At 38.2% G+C, this 18,062-nt stretch overlaps 4 protein-coding genes across 4 annotated transcripts; 2 read left to right on the top strand and 2 right to left on the bottom strand.

Annotated features, from left to right (window-relative positions):
• Positions 1-678: 678 nt before the first annotated feature.
• On the bottom strand, positions 679-2,164 carry LOC121249690 (glucuronoxylan 4-O-methyltransferase 3-like). Its single transcript, XM_041148442.1, has one exon. The coding sequence runs from the start codon at positions 1,734-1,736 to the stop codon at positions 852-854; it is 885 nt and encodes a 294-aa protein (XP_041004376.1). The 5' UTR covers positions 1,737-2,164; the 3' UTR covers positions 679-851.
• Positions 2,165-2,694: 530 nt separating this feature from the next.
• Positions 2,695-6,706, top strand: LOC121249693 (queuine tRNA-ribosyltransferase accessory subunit 2-like). Its single transcript, XM_041148448.1, has 10 exons — positions 2,695-3,112; positions 3,546-3,720; positions 3,810-3,968; positions 4,437-4,530; positions 4,988-5,058; positions 5,387-5,410; positions 5,944-6,020; positions 6,111-6,248; positions 6,350-6,469; positions 6,555-6,706. Exons 1-10 carry the CDS (start codon positions 2,913-2,915, stop codon positions 6,688-6,690), a joined length of 1,194 nt encoding a protein of 397 aa, XP_041004382.1. The 5' UTR covers positions 2,695-2,912; the 3' UTR covers positions 6,691-6,706.
• Positions 6,707-7,771: 1,065 nt separating this feature from the next.
• LOC121249687 (UPF0301 protein MAB_4928c-like) lies at positions 7,772-11,790 on the top strand. Its single transcript, XM_041148439.1, has 3 exons — positions 7,772-8,212; positions 10,247-10,392; positions 10,960-11,790. The coding sequence occupies exons 1-3, from the start codon at positions 7,987-7,989 to the stop codon at positions 11,635-11,637; spliced, it is 1,050 nt and encodes a 349-aa protein (XP_041004373.1). The 5' UTR covers positions 7,772-7,986; the 3' UTR covers positions 11,638-11,790.
• A 331-nt stretch (positions 11,791-12,121) lies between these two features.
• LOC121249686 (probable serine/threonine-protein kinase At1g09600) lies at positions 12,122-17,730 on the bottom strand. The gene is made up of 8 exons (XM_041148438.1): positions 16,388-17,730; positions 15,645-15,929; positions 14,984-15,301; positions 14,501-14,728; positions 14,276-14,376; positions 13,429-13,525; positions 13,041-13,322; positions 12,122-12,618 (listed from the first exon to the last, which is right to left on the bottom strand). The coding sequence occupies exons 1-8, from the start codon at positions 16,829-16,831 to the stop codon at positions 12,472-12,474; spliced, it is 1,902 nt and encodes a 633-aa protein (XP_041004372.1). The 5' UTR covers positions 16,832-17,730; the 3' UTR covers positions 12,122-12,471.
• Between the last annotated feature and the right edge of the window lie 332 nt (positions 17,731-18,062).

The raw sequence follows: 18,062 nt of genomic DNA, 5'->3' as shown, positions 1-18,062 counted from the left end.
TTTTTTCGACTAAAATGATGATGATTTGGTAAATACTTTTCCACGACAGGGTCACAGACTAGTGGTTGTTTGTCGTAATCGATATTCAATGGCAAACATAAAGACTTTAATAATTGTTCACATGAACATCAAATATACTTTTCTCACAGTCACCGGGCAGTGGGCATGCACTTCATTTCTGTTAATAAAAACGACACCTTTTACAACAGGCAACACTTTCAATGCATCTTCTGAAAAAGCAGTGCGGCGAAGGAATTATAGCTTTGCAAAATTAGATGATAGTTCAAGTAAAAATACCACATATTCACTTATTTTTAGTCAATTATTTTTTATAAAAATAATTATTTCTTATTAAAATAAATCTGTTTTTATTGTAAATAGTTATTTTTGCTACAAATAATCCGTCTCCACCGTTTGTTTCTCGAAATTAAAAACTTGAAAGAAAAAGAACCAATTTTACAGGGATGACTGCACCATCTACCAAACTGCATGGGGGTGCTAAGGTGGACTTATTATCGGCAACATTTCCACAGAGAGAGATGAGCGATGCCCAATAACATACATTTTCACCCAAATTCGCTGTGTTTATGAAAGATCTAGGATCACCCGCATTGGCAATGCTTATGGCCCAGACGTAATTGGTCGAGGGAAGCAATAGACAATTTCTGTAAATCTCAATAATGCAGAACAACTCATCCAGTTGAGAAAATTAGTAACAACCGATAATACATACATACACATATAAAGCGAAACTCCCAGATCCAACTCCCTCGAGTGATGTATCTCTGAGCAAACAAGTATTATAGGAAAAAACAAAAGAGTTAAAAATGGACAAATGATGAATGAAACCTCTACGGGCAAAAGGGTCTATCCAGGCGAGCCCTGTAACTTGGAATGTTGAAGTGCCTAATCCTTCCTTCTTGTTCCCTCAAGTACCCTTCACAAAGAAAAGCTTTAGAGAACTTGTCCTCCACCACTCTATCTACATCATGAACAAACACATCGGTCTCGCCCTCCTCTTTGTTCCTAGCCATCAACCCAGCCGTGTATATGGCACTCATCCTCCCCGGCGCATCATCATGATACCCGGTAGGCGCATCCACCATGATCAAGTCCCACTCTATGTCATAAATATCATTTGGGAATCCTTTGAGGGAAAGTTGGCACTTGGAGAATCTCGGATCACTCACAGCTTTGCATTCTTCGTGCATTCCAAGCTTCATGAGCTCGTCGGCCTGGTGAACCTTGGTGTCGTATACTACGTGGTACGATTCTAATGTGGGTAAACGTTGTTGGATTTGCCCGATCCAGGACTCATCTTCTTCGAGGAAAACCGTGCGACCACCGTGGTTGAGTCCGGTCCACATGAGGCTGTCATGGCCGAGGCCAAAGACTAAGAAGTTGCATGGTGATTTCTTTGCAAGGACTCGTGCTGATACCGAGATTTCCTTCGAGGTTTGCTGCGGGGTGATGTTGGTTGTTGCATAGTGGATGAGAGCGTTGGCTAGGGAAGTTGGGATCTTGCTGCAAGAAGGTGTGAGGTGAGATGAGCATGCTGATGATGCTGTTGATTGTGGTTCTTGGGTGGGCTTTGTTGAGTTTGAGAGGCGGGTTTCTGCAATGGGTGGCTGGGAAGGTGAAAAGCTTGATGTTACTATCAAGAGGAGGAGGATGAGAAAGACAAAACAGAGGAGGATGAGCTTGAGATTAACGGACAAAAGAGTTTTGGACTTCATGGTTTTTTGATGGTCTCGAATTTCCTTCTGAGAGTGGGAAGAAAGAGGGAGAGAAAGAGAGATGATATAATGGTGTTCTTGAAGTTATAGGTAGGTGGCACTATATGCCGAAAATTTAGTCATAATTGGAGGTGGGGAAAGGAGAGCTTGAGGGAGAGGAGGAGACAGTGAATTGATTGTTTATCGGTTTGTTACTGGAGATCAGGGAATAGATAGGTGGTTGAAAATACTGACTTAAAATCTAGCTTGGTGAAGAGGGCTACTGGATCCAATGCAAATGCTGCTATATACGAGTTTGTGATTGAAGACCAAAGATAGAGACACGAGGTCATGTGTGTGGGTGACTTGAAAGAGTAGCGAGGAGAGATGAAGGCAATCATGGTTTCTGGTTTTGTATTTTTCAGATTTAGTAAAAATGAAGCAAAGAAGTTAGCCTGATGTAGACATGAAAGCCAGACTAGGTAAGCATCGATACAAATAATTTGGTTGGTAGATCTGCATGTGAAGCCTTAAAAAAAAGTAGGATAATTTTTAAGGCCAGCTTTATGGGATAGGTTTAGGTGAAACTTCATGTCTTGGAAGTGTTGGAAAGTTTTTGCAACCTTTAATTTTATTGGGAGTAATCCTACAGAGAACCGCTTGCTGATGCAAACAGGTCATCTGACTGCTGGATACCATTATATCTCCTTACTTTTACACATAGCAAAACTCATTCCCAATCACTCCATTCAAGCTTCTCACTAACACCGTTAGTGTCTGTAATCCCGTTAAGGTTGACAAGAATCTGACAGTTGTAAGTTATGGGATAAACCTAATTGAATTATTCTATTATCAAGTCGTGTAAATCACACTATCCACGTTACATAAGATTTAATTTGTAAAATTTAAATTTTAAAAATTAAATTTTAAATTAAATTATATAATGTAAGCCGTGTGTGGTGTTTAGCAAGAACTTGTTAAATATTTTGATTTCGTCCTGGCCGAAGCGCGGTTCTGTTCAGCCCAGAGTGGGGAGATTGGGCTGGGTCGAGCGGACCCAATAGCACAAAGCTGCACAACTTTTGGATTACTATATAGGAGCAAAATCCAATGTTGTTTATACTAAACAACAGAGTTTCCACATAGAAGACTTTCTTGTCTTCCTCGCCTCCAGAGACAGCGAGCGAGAGAGAGAGCATGAAGTTCGCAGTAAAGGCATGGAGCAACGGAAGGGCACGAGCAGGAGTGCTCCATCTGGGAAGCTGCCCGAGCCCAATAGAGACACCTTCTCTTCTGCTTTCTACACGTAAAGGGCTGCCCGTTTTCATTTCCCCTGACCTCCTTCCCTCTCTTCCTTCCCCTGATTCACATCTACTCCAAGTTTGTCCCCTTCACTTGTACGTATTTGCGAATCCTCCCCATTTTTATTCTTATTATTAGTTATATATTTTATTTTTGTTGTTGTATTGTTTCGTCTCTAAATAGACAATACGTGCTTCCCTGCTTGGTTTGTGTTAGTGGACATATCAGATATAGGAAGTGCGTTAAAGGTGTTTGTGAAATGTGTTGTTTAAGTTCTTGTCATTTTTTTGTTATTGTGCCAGCTTAGATATTGTGTTGAGTTATGGGGTCACGGCCTTTGTAGTCACGCGGTACTTCTTTTCCTTGCAAACAGATTTAAATTGAACGATGACTTCGTAAAAAAAATCTCAAGATAGAATAAATTTATTACCAAGTATAGTAAAAAATCTCAAGATAGAATAAATTTATTACCAAGTTTAGTTTAGTTAGTCGTTGAGCAATCTGTGTGACATTAATTTAATTCTGCAGCTTGGAAGGCCTTTCACCTAAAACCATTTCAAGTGTTGGAGGACTTCATAACATGCTTGGTCTGCATGACTATGGACTTGCTGCTGTAGCAAGGGACTCTATTAACTGCCTTCCTCAATGTGATAGCACTAACAAGTTAGGAGCATCCTTTGAGACTCCTTGTGGTCGTCTTTTGGTAATTGGCCCGTATAGTAACAGATTAACTTCTACCTGAAACATTTTTAGTCCATTTGTAAATATTTATATATTTCTGCATGCCTTCAGATTAAACCTGTTGAATACATGGAAATGATCTCTTCCTTGGGGCCGAACATATGGGCTACCTTGGCTGATGAAGTGCCTACATGGGTATCTGACAAGAGAAACAAGACCTCAGTGGATCGAACTGTGAGATGGATGGATGAATGCATTGCATTAGGCCCAGTAATGCCCATTCGTTTTTGCCTTTCTGGTCTCCTTTTACATCGTAATGTGATACCCATATTTGAACATTATGAGTTACCGTAAAAAGATATTTCTGTGTTATTAATTCTTAGTCAAAAGGCACTGTTTGAGATTTTAAATGAAACCTGATTCAGCGATATCATGTTGTTTTGAAATCTAGCAATTTGAGCAGGAGCTATGATGTGTGGGACATCTCCTTATTTGTGATCACTGTTCGACGTCCATGAACATGAAACCCATATCCCTCCCCATTTGGATAACTAACTTGGTTTATGATAAGTAAATATGAATATAATTTGGGATCAAAAAAATGTTATCAGCTGATTAAAACTTACGAGAGCAACTGGTAAATTGTGAGCTCAGCGGTGGCATGCTTTAGATCGATGCGATAGTTCCGTGTTATATAGATTTGTTGATGATGAACATGTATTTATCCATAAAATGTAGGCAGGCGGAGCTGTTTTTGGAGCTGTTGTTGGAGGTTCTAGTATAGAAGAACGCAGACGATGTGCACAAGAGGTAGCTAGGAGAAATGTATCAGGTTTCTACATTTTCCAGTTTCTTAACTTATATGTGGAGATTCAAGCATTGCTTAGAGAAATTACAGTTGAAGATGTAAATTTATTTTCTCCAGTTCCTCAAGCATGTATTTTTATGTTAGCAGCTATATTCTTTTGTAGGCTGCAAACATGCTCATCCAAACATTTAGCATATATATTTTGTTATGTTGTTTTGTTGCACTTGAAATTGTTGTTTCTGAATCAAACAGAGCATATATCTTTGTGTGAAGAGTAGGAAATAGAGATCATCTACTTTTCTTTGGATTATTTGATAGCAAAATTTTTTATTTTTCTATGCTTATTTTCAGAGGTGTTATGTGATTATTATAGGATATTGATCTTTGATTGGATTGTTACAGGAGATTGGCGACACTTTTGAAATTATCTCTGGGGTTATCTTTTCTGTCTCAACTTGACCACTAGATATATCTTATGCAGGTTACTGGATTGGAGGCTTTGGGCTAGGAGAAAGCATGAATGAGCGCCCTGCTCTGCTGAATGCTGTTACTGTAAGACAGACAACTCTTTTTTCTTTTTCTTTTTTAATTAGTAAACTGTAACACAATCAATTCTAGAAACTCCCGCATACAAAATCGCTCAGCACTAATTTAAATCTTGTACATGTGTTTAAGTTATGAGATTCATTGTGGTTGTGACTAGTTACGTTTGTGCCAGGTTTAAAGTGATGGCCCTTATGGGTCATTTCATCTCTTATAGTTTGTCAAACTCAAGCCATGTTCCAGTCACCATTTAAATTCATTTAAAGTTCTTTTTGTATGTTGAAACTGATTATTTCCTCAAATGTTTCTGAAACTGAATGCTGCTGCCAATGCTCAGGATATTTTACCAGAGGAAAGCCGCGTCTGATATGTGGCTTGGACTTCCAGGTACCATGTTTAACATTTTTTGTGATAAGGTACCATGTTTAACATTTGCTTCCTTTTTTTAATCGGGTTTTTCAGACACTTCAAACTTACTTCTATCACTATCACATTCACTATCACCCCGCCACCACCCGCCCCCCCCCCCCCCCCCCCCCCCCCCCCCCCGGCCGGAACTACTGAGGCTTCAGTGCTTGATCATTATGTTGGATGTTGACTTGGGTCCAGATGTGCCTGGTTGGTTCATGACTTAGGACAACTCTCCCAACACACATGTTTTCAATACCGAAATGTATCCTTGTTTATTTATGGAGAAATGATTGGTTCACAAAGAGATCTCACAAAATAAAAGTCACAAACTAACGTGGCTCGTTGTGGTGCATTAGATTGTAAAACTATTCATATTATAATATAGATCTAACATACCACATCAGTTTGTAAACTTTCTTTTATGAAATCTCTTTGTGCTAGTAGGGCTCTTACATATGTCATTGTGGATTCATAAATTTTCAGCAAATAAACTCTTTTATTAATCTCACAGAGGAGGTCTTGCAGGGTGTTGCTTCAGGCATTGATCTTTTTGACTCTGTGTATGTTTCTTCTCTATTTTTCATCTTCTGAGCATCTCTATCTCGTGTTTAGTTCAACAATATTTGAATTATTTACATTACTTTGGGCAGGTATATATATCACCTTACCCTTGGAGGCTTTGCACTTACCTTTCCACTGGATGGAGTTGATAAAAAGAAATCTGATTTTCAGCTCAGTGATATCGGAGTTGACCATACAAAGATTAATTTAAGGGCTACAGTATACAGGTAAGTGATAAGATCCCCTTTTCAACATAACAACTTAAATATTTCAAGTTTTGTTGTGGGCTAAAGTTGTGATTGATCTTTATTGTTTTGTTCTTGTTCAGGAAAGATGCTTCACCACTAGTCAAAAGCTGTAGCTGCTATACATGCCAGAACCATACAAAAGCATACATAAATCACCTGCTCAATGTTCATGAAATGCTGGCTCAGATTCTGCTTGAAATGTACAATATCTTATTGTTCTTAATCACCATGATAAACATTAGTATTGTTATGATAACATTGATAATTCTATTCTTGACGTTGCAGACATAATACTCACCATTATCTGGGCTTCTTCCGCACGATACGAGAAGCAGTTAAAGCAGGAAAATTTGAGCAGTTTCGGCGACAGTTCCTTGAGAGTAGGCGTGACTGTCTTTCCGTGGCTGCTGCCAATGCATAAATTTACGCGAGCACTAGCTCAATTAAGTTATTTAAGGCCTGTTTGGCTGTCGAAATTTAAAAAACCTTTGGAATGATTGATTCTCGAGAATTTAATCTAAAAAAAAATTAAAACTCCTGAAAGTCGTCATTATTATTGCTCGAATAAACAAGATGCAAGTCCAAATGCAAGGGAGACGAAGAGATTGTAGCCTGAAATATCTAGACCCATTGAGGACATCAAAGATACATATATATCGAAAATGGTGGATGCAACAGGCTTGGGGAATCCCTGCAGCAACGCGTTCGACGTGACATTAAAAAAAACGATGCCGTTTTGGTTTTGTTTGAAAGTGCAGAGGCCTCCATCCCACGTGTGAGATTTATTTTTTATTTTCACAACTCTTATCAACTTATTTCATCTCATTTTATCTAATTATTACAAATTTTTTAAATTTTTATATAAAATAAAATAAATAATTCAACTTTTTCAAATCTTAAAATAAAAATAATATTAAAAAAATATATTCTAATAATATTTTATTCAATTTTTATCTTAATTTATCTCATTTGCGAAAAACTAACGAACTGGATGAGATTTAATATTTTAATTGTTTACAAGCCATGCATTCTCACCTCTTCATTAAATTATATGATTTGTTTTTAAAAAAATAATATATATATATATATATATATAGTTTGTAAAGCATCTCTATAAATGAAAGAAAAAAAAAAAAACCATTTTCTAAATGGTAAAAAAAACTTGCATATAGTTCTATTTAACTATGAACTACTTGTCGTTTATGCACATCAAATGAAAAACAGCACAAAGGAGTAAACAGAAATATAAATAAACTGGAAAGAAGAAAACAACAAAAAAAAGACTTGAGGTGTTCGGAGAATCGGAAGTGTGGGGTCAGTTAAGTTTTACCCGCCGGCGTACATTTATCGTACACAATGCCAAGTGTTTCTAACGTGCGCGTACACTGCGCACAGAAAAATCCTCCACACCACACTGACGCACACACCCATCACCATCCCCAACACAGTCACAGAAACAATTCGGTTAAATGAAGCATATTTATCTCCCTATCTTTCCTTTTCCCATCTCTCTCTCACTCTCTGTATTTGCGTTTTGTTTTGTTTTTATATATATATATATATCCTTCACTGATTTTCTCACCCTTCTTTTTCTTTCTCATCGTTTCCAACGTCAGAGAGTAAGGGGAGAAAGTCTCAGAGAGAGAGAGAAAGAGAGAGAGGGACTGAGAAGCCCAGAAAATTCGAGTTCATTTGCCGGTGAAGTCTTTGTGGAGGAATGGATCTGTGGGCCGTGCATGCCAAGAACTCCACTCGAACCCCTCTCTTGCTCAGAAACTCGTTTCGTGAGAAACCCATGTCTTGGAACCTCGGGAGAAAAGCCACTTCTTCTGCCAGAGTAGAGGATTGGGGGTTGTGTGAGATCAGAGTTTTGAGGAGACCCAGGCTTTGCGCTTCTTCTTCTTTGGTTGTCAGAGCTATGGCGAAGAAGAATCACGAAAATGGTATGTGGTCTTTTTTCCCTCTTAATTTTTTTTATATTTTACTTCTATGCTCCAGAGTTCGCGTGCAATCATCGTGGATTTCGGTTCCTGGGACTTTCGGATTTGTTTTCAATTATGGGTTTGTTTCGGTTTGATTGATGTTGTGCGAATTTCGTTTCGAGGTTTCCGAGGTTGACTTTTAGCTCTGCTTGGTAACTGACATAACCGGGGAGATAGAACTATAATTACATTAAAGACCTATACTTTGAAGTACTTAGTATTTGTCGAAGTTCTATTTTGCAAAGAGCCGGGCAACAAAAAGTAGAAACTTAAATCAATCCTATTTAGGCTTTGTGTTAACCAGAATACATCGCATAAATCGAATATCAGGTATATTTTTAGTTTAGCATTGAGGACTTCTTTGAAAGTTGGTTAAAAAAAAGTCCTTTTTGTTGGAGAAGTAATTTATTATCTCAGAAAAAATCGGATCCAGATCATCCAAACATTTTGAATTGTCTAGAATAAATATGTGCCGGTTGAATGGTTAGCCGAGTGGACTACTTTACTTTAAGCTGAAAGTTGAATGCTTCGTTACATGTTCAAGCTCTTCTTGTAATTTCTTCTCTCTTTTTATTTTTGTTTATCTGCTATTTATTTTAGAAGGTTTAATAATTTAATTTGGAGAGGTGATCTCTTATATTGACCAATGATGGGGAGCTGGTCAGGCCCTGTATTCCTGAAGCAGAATGGATTGTTCTGGAATTTTTCTTTTCAGTCTCCCGAAAGAACTTGACCTTGGGACAGCAACAATTTTTAGTTCTTCCATATGGTAGACTTCTCTTCATCTTTTGTATACCTAGGAGATTAATTAGATTAGGAAAGCTGGTTTCTAAAGGTATTCTTGATTACAAATTAATGAATGAACAAATAAAATCAACCTATTAAGAAGATTGGGCAAGCCAGCTAATTTGACTGGTTGTTTGGAACAAGGGACCGGAACTTTCTCTCTTGTTTGATAAGAAGCCAACCATGGCATAATGCGGGCATCTACCCGTTGAACTGCCTCTTAATTGTTCCATGCAGTTTCTAAAGCTTCAGACTTGTGGTGTGGTTCAACTGTTTTCCTGCAAAAGTTATCTGCGGTTATTTATACATTCTTCACATTTAGCAATAGTCAATGATACTCTATAAAATACAACTGCTGGAATATTGAAACAGGGACAATATGGGATGAATCTTTCATAATAGTAATAACACTTTGGTTCAATCATGTCTAGTTAGTTTTGCTTTAATATTGTTTCTGTGTGGAAACATTTGGATGGGTATGATTCTAACATCAAAGAAACATCAAAGCTTGTAATCAACTACATATTGAGTCGTTGATGGTTTCCCTTCCAAACCCCTAATGCAAGATGATGACATGCTGTGTGTCTTTCTTAAGATAATGCAAAAATCAAGTATACATGTCGCTTTTGGGTTCCTCTGTAATTTTATTTTATTTTTATTGTACAACTTTGCGTACTACTTCAGCCTTCTTTTTCAAGGTCTTCTTCTTGCCTCTGGGGAACCTTGTGCATGTAAGACATAACACACATCACATATAGTTGGTGCTGATTCTTGCATATGACTGAGCAATCTTAGGCATCTTTCTTAGATATCGTCCTTAACCAATACTACTTTGCTTCTCGTCAATGTGTTAAAGTGTTATATTCTATTTTTATGTAGTCTGACTTATCCTGTTTAAATCTTTGCATTAGCTTATTGGCCTTTCTTCCATTATTAGAGCGGTGTGTTTTCGGTTTGTGGATGCTTTATTGTTTTATATTCCTTTTAAATTTCTAATAGGTATAATTCAATCATGTGTTTAGAAACAATTTGATTGAGGATTATGAGAGTTTGGACTATTTCTTCTTGTTCTTAAGAATTGATTCCAGGTTCTCAATTTTGGAATCGGAATGTGTTCTTCTTCAATGCTATATGGAACATTATTGCAAGATAGTGTTAAATGTTAAATTTCATTTGGTGATAATACTCCATTCTCATGAATAAATACAGGAGATGGTGATCGATCTATTCCAGAAGGAGATGGTGTGAAAAGAAACAACTCCTCTGATGGAAACAGATCCAATGACACTGCTTCAAATAAATCCCAGCGATCGGACTGGAGGGAATTCAGAGCAAGTTTATTTGCTCGGGAGCAGGTAATGTATTTTTTTTCTTGAATGAGTCGTATGGCTGTTTCCTTCCTGAAATTAAAGTTGTTAATTGTTGAGTCCTAAAGGTGTTTTGTGTTTTATTCCATGTGGTATACACTATTAAGGTGGTGAGATAAGAGCTTCCAACTGCCAATCTGTGTATTAGATGGGTTACCATATGTTTTGTCCTTGTTGGGTTGTTGTTGGTGATCTTGGGCTTCCGCATGTAGGAAGATAATTTGAAAAGTTCTCAAAAGGATTTTCTGGCATGCCCTATGAGCCAGCACTTCACTGGATTGTTGGGTCACTCACCCACTTGTAATCAGATTTTTCTTGGGTTTGTTCACTGCTGCTGCCTGGCACAAATCAACCTGTTTGTAATCGTGATTTATATGGATTAGACAGTCCAATTAAGTGAGGGTGGCCTCTATGCATGAGGTGCTTGGGAATCCACTTTCAGCTCCGCCCTTTGTCTACATGTGTAATGGATAATTGTAAATCATGCTCCATAAAATGTAAATTTATTCTTTTGTTTTTCTTAGGAGTTCAAATTTTTACTTTGATTATTTTCAGGCAGAGAAGGCAGAGCCTGATGCTCACGGTGAGGGTGTGAAACCCCACGAGTCCAAATCTCTCGGCCTGAAATGGGCCCATCCTATTCCAGTACCTGAAACTGGCTGTGTCCTTGTTGCCACAGAAAAACTTGATGGAGTGCGGACCTTTGAAAGGACTGTTGTTCTCCTTCTCAGATCTGGAACCAGACACCCACAAGAAGGCCCGTTTGGGGTTGTCATCAACCGCCCTCTTCACAAAAGGATCAAACACATGAAGCCCACTAACCTTGATCTAGCAACCACCTTTTCTGATTGCTCCTTGCATTTTGGTGGGCCTCTTGAGGCAAGCATGTTTTTGTTAAAATCTGGGGAAAAACCGAAGCTTCCTGGGTTTGAAGAGGTGATCCCTGGCCTGTGCTTTGGTGCTAGAAACATTTTGGATGAGGCTGCAGGGCTGGTAAAGAAGGGTGTTCTTAAGCCTCAGGATTTCAGATTCTTTGTTGGTTATGCTGGGTGGCAGCTGGACCAGTTGAGAGAGGAGATTGAATCTGATTACTGGTATGTGGCTGCTTGCAGCTCGAACTTGATTGGTGGGTGTCTATCTGATTCTTCATCGGAAGGTTTATGGGAGGAGATTTTGCAGCTAATGGGCGGTCACTACTCAGAACTGAGCCGGAAACCTAAGCAAGATATGTAGTTATTTGGATGAGCCTATGGATGCCTACTAAATAAATAAAAAAACGATCCCAAATTTGAAGCGAGACATGTAACCAAATTATGAGTAAAGCCTATTGTACAGGAAGTTCTGTGGCTTTTCAAATGGAAAGATTTTCTCTCAGCTTCTTGACAACACTTCCTTCTTTTGTCTTTCCCCGATCTATTTTGTTTTAATTAGAAAACCTATAAATATATGGTTTTGTACGTAATGACGCTCTAGGTTACGTTAAACGTATAAAAACTTTTGTATAGTGATCCCTCGAGCAGGACTTCAGCGATCCCTTTTGTTTAAAAATCCTCGTCGAAATGCAATTGTGTTTGGTGCACTTTTTTATATGATATTGATAGCAAAGGCGTGAATTAGGAACAGAAATCAGAGCCTTCTTTCAGGCGGCCACTGCAATCCCCACAAGTTTGCAAGAGAGCAAGTCAATTGTCTTTCCAGGGATCAGAATGGGATTCAGGAAAATATGCATATTTTACTTGAATAAACAAACTTCGAACAATTCCAACACATCTTTGTAGGAGCATGTGAAGGAATGCAAGCATGGTTAATGATGCAGGAGCTGCAGGCAGGCCAAGAATTTGATATAACATGAATCAAACGGTAGTGATTCATTGACATTGACATTCACTAATATCTGCAGCCATTGTTGATCCATCCATTAACAAGCCCAATGCGGGCTTACATCCTAATAGCAGCAACTATTTTGTAGCAAAAATTGACGAAGGCTAGAAGAAGAGTATCCAGCTTCCCTTCCCCAAAAGACTTGGCGGGCTTTTTAATGGTAATTATCCTAGTTTATTATTGTTATTATTGGTCCTTCGTCTTGTCAAGGCGTGCTTTACGTACTGCCTGTTGGATTTGTCTCTCGTGCTCTTTGAGCATGTCATCAATGTTTCCCCCAGCCGGCATCAATAGTCCAGAGTAGTGGATTCTGTTCTTCTTCGGTACATATCCCTGCAATCAAATGAGGGAGTCAGTAGTTCTTCACGATGGAAAATTTTCAGCTAATGGACGTGTGCAAAAGATAAATTTTTGTATGGATATAGATTAATATGAAATCTTGGTTTCACTAACTAAGAGGAGAGAAGAAAGACAGTGTGAATAGAGAAAGTATAACTTCTAGACTTTATATCACGTTTTCTAAGTATAGTTTTTCATTCACGAGTTTCCTGAGCTTCATGAAGGAGAGATATAAACATACTGATTATAAAACATATTCGACACACGTATTTAGCCCTTCACATTTTATTTAACCGTCAGAAGAATTTGTGCATTATTTTCAAATTGTCTATCAACCCTTGTGCATGTCCTTTCAAATTTTAAACAAGTAAACTTAAAGTAGGGGATGTGAGCTGAAGAGTTAGTTGATAATTTACCATTTCTTTTCCAGACATCCTTTCATCCTTCTTTAGAGGAGAGTTGGATGGGACTGGAGCTGCCGGGAGCATGTGAGATTTCTGCATCTTAGAGTCACCATTGTTTCTTGCAGGTGCTGCCGTCTTATTCCATGATGATCCTACTGCTTTAGGATGTACCATTGAATTAGAATGAGAGTAGCCACTCTGGCTTGCTCCTCTAGGTGGTTCCATCCGGAAACCAGACCCACCATCCTCCAGGGGATCATACTTGTGACTCGAGGTTTTGGAATTTGACTGTCCCTGCCATGTTTATGTTTGCCATATGAGTGAAGGCATAAATGAAAAGTAAAAGGATAATAAATAGTAGTCCTTCAAGCCTTAAAAGTACCTTAAAAGAAATATCTACCTGGGCAGTGAATTCTGGCGTTGGCACTACCTTGGTATCTCCCAAGCCCCTTCTAACATATTCAGAACCACGTCCTTTTACTGTTTCAGCTTTTCGCCTGAAATTAAAAGAGAGTGCACTTATTGTGAAGTCCAAATAAATGTTGAACACATAACCTTCTGAAATTCTCAAAACGATACTACGAAAAATGACTTCATCGATCAAGCTTTGCCAAATGTTGGAATTAAGTCTTCCATGAAAATAATATCTCCAAGCCAAAGCCATGTGCCAAGCAGCTTTAATAATAAGTTCCGGTACAAGTTTTAAAATACTTCTTTTTCCTTTGGCATTTTTATTTGCAAGAGGCAACACAGTTTGAAATGCACTACACAAGAATGTTTAAAGTTTCAGATATATCTATTTGATACACTGACAAATGCACCCCAAGAGCCAGTTCATTGCTGTTCTTGTAATTCAGATGCACATGGGATAGCAAATTTGACCTTAATCTAAAAATGTGTATGGTCCATCAACCACAAAATCATGACACATGGAGAGAACCTACTAAAGAACAGGTGGCCAAATAAAAAAACAAATTAGGGAAACACAATGCTAGAAAGTATAAGAAATAAATCATCACCAGCATTGCTTGGAAGTTCAATCTATGATAGCATCTTATGTGTCAGCAATTATGACATATCACAGAAGCAAAAACATTTTGGAGAGTATATTCGTCTCTTTTGATGAGTAGGTGAAGTAAAAACATTAAACACGGCTTGAGCTATTCATGGATCAACGAATCAAACAATTTAGTTTCTGCTTCTGTATGAGAGAGAGAGAGAGAGAGATAATAGCCACAATAGTATACCGTTTTTCTTCCTGGTCTCGAAGCTTGGCATCGAACTCCTTGCTTGGAGGATATTTTGGTAAACTTGATGGTTCACAAGGTAGGGGCTCTGTTGTGAAGAACTGAAATGGAAAAGTCGACATTATACACAAATGCCCAATAATTGCAATAAAATCATAAATAAGGTTAGTAAAGTATCCCAAGTTCGGGATAAGGTCTATGAATTAATGGGAACTCAAAAGTTACATCGCTTTCTAGTGCAGATGCAGCTGATCCTCTATTCTCTGGTTCTACTGAAAGAAGTTTATCAACAAGAGACAAAGCTGAAGAAGGAAAGTCTTTGAATGTCTCAGCAACACAGCGCTTATATCGGCGTTGAGGTTTGAAACTAGATGCATGAGCCCATCTTGATCTCTGCCAGTAGACCTCAGAGGGCGACCCACAAAGCTTAAAAATCTTGTGCACTTGTTCCACCTGATAAAAGTTGGATGGTTTTAGTTAAAAATAATTAAAGGTACAGATGAAAAAAAAAAAAAATTAAAGGTAGAGATGACAATTGCTATATTACAAGCATGAGTTCTATATACCCAGAGCATACTCTTAGTTATCAATGTTGATTGTCAGGCATGTGTATTTAAAGTACGGTATTACATGTGAATGGGTAATGTTCTTTAAACCCTCAGAAGTATGTCTAATATGACCCAAATAATTCAACGTAAAGGAGATTACCTCCGTTCTCCCCGGCATAATATGCTTCCCAGCAAACAGTTCTGCAAGAATACAACCAGTGCTCCACAAATCAACAGCAGCTCCATATTCCGTAGCACCAAGTAAAAGCTCAGGTGCTCTATACCACAGAGTTACAACACGACTAGTCAATGGCTGCTTTTGATCAGGCTCATAAAAGGTGGCCAAACCAAAGTCTCCAATCTTAAGAACTCCATCGTTGTCTATCAGAAGATTTGAACCCTTGATGTCTCGGTGGAGGACACCACGACTATGGCAGTGCTCAAGCCCACGAAGCAATTGTTGTATATAACACTTAATCTGAGAGGGCAACAGATAAATATCCATTTTAGACTAGCATCAATGCAAGCAAACAAGTGTGTGACTTTAATCGAATAAACAAAACGAAAATTTCATGTCAGTTTTTTTCCAACTACGAAAATACACCATATATCGCTGTAGATTCTTACACGTTTGATTGTTTAAGAAGAGATTGGGAAACATTTTAACGGACAGTGAAAAGTATACAATTAAATGGCTTACAATATTAGAGGCCAAAGATAAATCTGGAAGGTCCATCAGTACTTTTCCTTTTTGGCTCTAAACACAAGGTGTGGACAAATGACAGAGTGTTTTTAAAAGCAAAAGCAAGAATCAAAGGTACCTGTGGTTCCGTAAACTTGATGCTATGTGTTGCTGCAAGCCCAGCAAGGTCATGTTCCATGTATTCAAAGACAAGGTACAAGCTGCTTGACATCCTTGAGGTAACTAATCCCTCGAGCTTCATAACATTCGGATGGTCAAGTTTACGCAGAATATGGATTTCCCTAGCCATGAAACGGACACTTTCTGGATCCATGTTGACAAATCGAACTTTCTTCAATGCGACAATTTTTCCAGTTTCAAGGTCACGAGCCTTATAAACACAGCTGTAAGTTCCTTGTCCAATCTGCATTAATAGCGTCCCAATTGAAGATTAATCTATAAGAGACTGAACGAGCATATAAATCAATTTTTTTTTTTATATAATTTTAACATTAATCTTAAAGATTCGTTAACCCCTGAGCATGTAAAAATTGTGAATGTGACATTTTAATACGCGATGCCAATCATTTTATTATCATGTACGTATATAAGCTTGTCCTGTTCTACTAATATCTTTTATTTTCATGAGTATTACACTTTAGCAGATATTACGCACTTAACAGATATGATTGATAACTGTATAGGATTTTATGGGACAAATAAAGAGGAAAGCTGTCTCAAAAAACCAGCCACAGAAGACCACTAACAAACTAGAGGTCTTATCTCTACAAAAGAAACAATCATATATCAGCAACAGATCAAAGAAGACATATGTTGCACTAAATAGAAGAAATAAAAAGAAAACATAAAATTAAAACTAACTTTGTCTAACTTCTCAAACGACTCTGCTCGTCGGGGCACCAACCCTTTGATGGCATCTCCTGCCACGGATGTTAACCAAGACGGCCATCCTGCTGTAACTTTCTCCCCTCTAACACCATGGGACATGCTAACAATCCTAGACATCTCCAGATGACCTCCACTCGAACCCATATCCGTCGTCGCCCTTCTCTGATGATGGTCATTGCTCGGTCTATCCACAACCATCGTTTTCTTCACTTCATTGTTTGATGCAATGAGAGACCCCAAACTCGCTTGTGAGGTTGTCCCAGATACTGGACGCAATGAGCCATCAAGCCCTCCACCCTCTCTCTTTGAGGAAGCGGTAGGCACCAATTGTGCAGAAGACTTGTTAAGCTCTTTCCCTCTCTCATATTCATCAACTTTTTCCTTAGCTGAGGCTCCTTTAGAGCAAATGCAGCCCATATTCTCCCCTCCAAATGTTCTAGATATGTACAATAACCCCTTTGCAAAGTTGTAAGCATCAACCAGATGGCAAAACCAGCAACTTTCCTGGGAAAGACAGAGCTTCCCGTTTCAGCTGATCATATATCCTCAAGTTCTCAATCTGGGTACTCCAAAACTCCGCCAAGAAATCAATCATATTAGTAAAAGAATCAGAATTATGATTCTTTTTGCATAATCAAAATTCGACCTACTTCTGATTGCTCTGCATTCTGATTAGCCTTGCCAGAAACTTCAGAGAAGAGGAAATTACGGCACAAGTCCCATAAGTCTCTTCGGACTGAAAATGCTCCAAGCTTAGTAACCCGAATTGCAAAGTTTCTGTCTTTAATGAAAGTAGAGGTGGAGAGGAAATCAATGAACCAAAGAATTGTAAAACACAAAAACCTGAAAAAGAAAAAGAAATGTTCTTGATGCGCAGGAGTTTCTGGTTGGCAGGCCTTTTCTGCTTTGTTTCAGTTGAAGAATCAATCAAAAGAGTCAAAATTAATTTCTTTTTCCTTTTGTTTAGGTTGAGATTAGAGATGGAACGAAGAAGAGGACATTAATGGAAAATCCAAAAAACTGAAAAAGAGAAAAGTATTGGAGATTGGCTGATTTGCAATGTGGCGAGAGAGCGAGAGAGAGAGAGGCTTGCGGGAGGTATTAAGCCTAGAAATGCGAAAGACCGAACGTTTTTGGGACTTGACAGCTTGAGTTCGTTTGGCTGACCCAGCTCTCTCTCTCTCTCTGCCAGAATATGCATATATCTATTTACAGGGAAAGGGAAAGAAATGGTTTCTTGTAGAGGCAAAGACAGTGAGAGAGACGAGTCTCGGAGTCTCACTGCTTTGACAAAATATACAGACGTGCGCCGCGGTACATATATGCAGTGCAGTGCTCGGGCTATACCATGAAGGCCATCCTCAATCCCAATAAGATTTTTACAAAAAATGTGCCCCATCGTCCGGCTTTTACTCTAAAAGTCTTTTTTAGTACGAAAATATCTATTCATCATCTCAATATCTCATAACGTGATATTAAATTATATGCTCATAAATAAAATATAATAAATAATTTTCAATCACCGAATATCACATCATAGAATGATAAAAAGATGATAGAAGTTAAGATGATGAGTAACATTATTCTTTTACTAGTGATTGGATCGATTAAGCACTCGTAATTTAATAGTCTTTTTTTTCAATTTTTC

This window comes from Juglans microcarpa x Juglans regia, chromosome 2D, assembly GCF_004785595.1.
Source record: "Juglans microcarpa x Juglans regia isolate MS1-56 chromosome 2D, Jm3101_v1.0, whole genome shotgun sequence".
NCBI lineage: Eukaryota > Viridiplantae > Streptophyta > Magnoliopsida > Fagales > Juglandaceae > Juglans > Juglans microcarpa x Juglans regia.
This window is presented reverse-complemented; position numbering and strand designations above follow the sequence as displayed.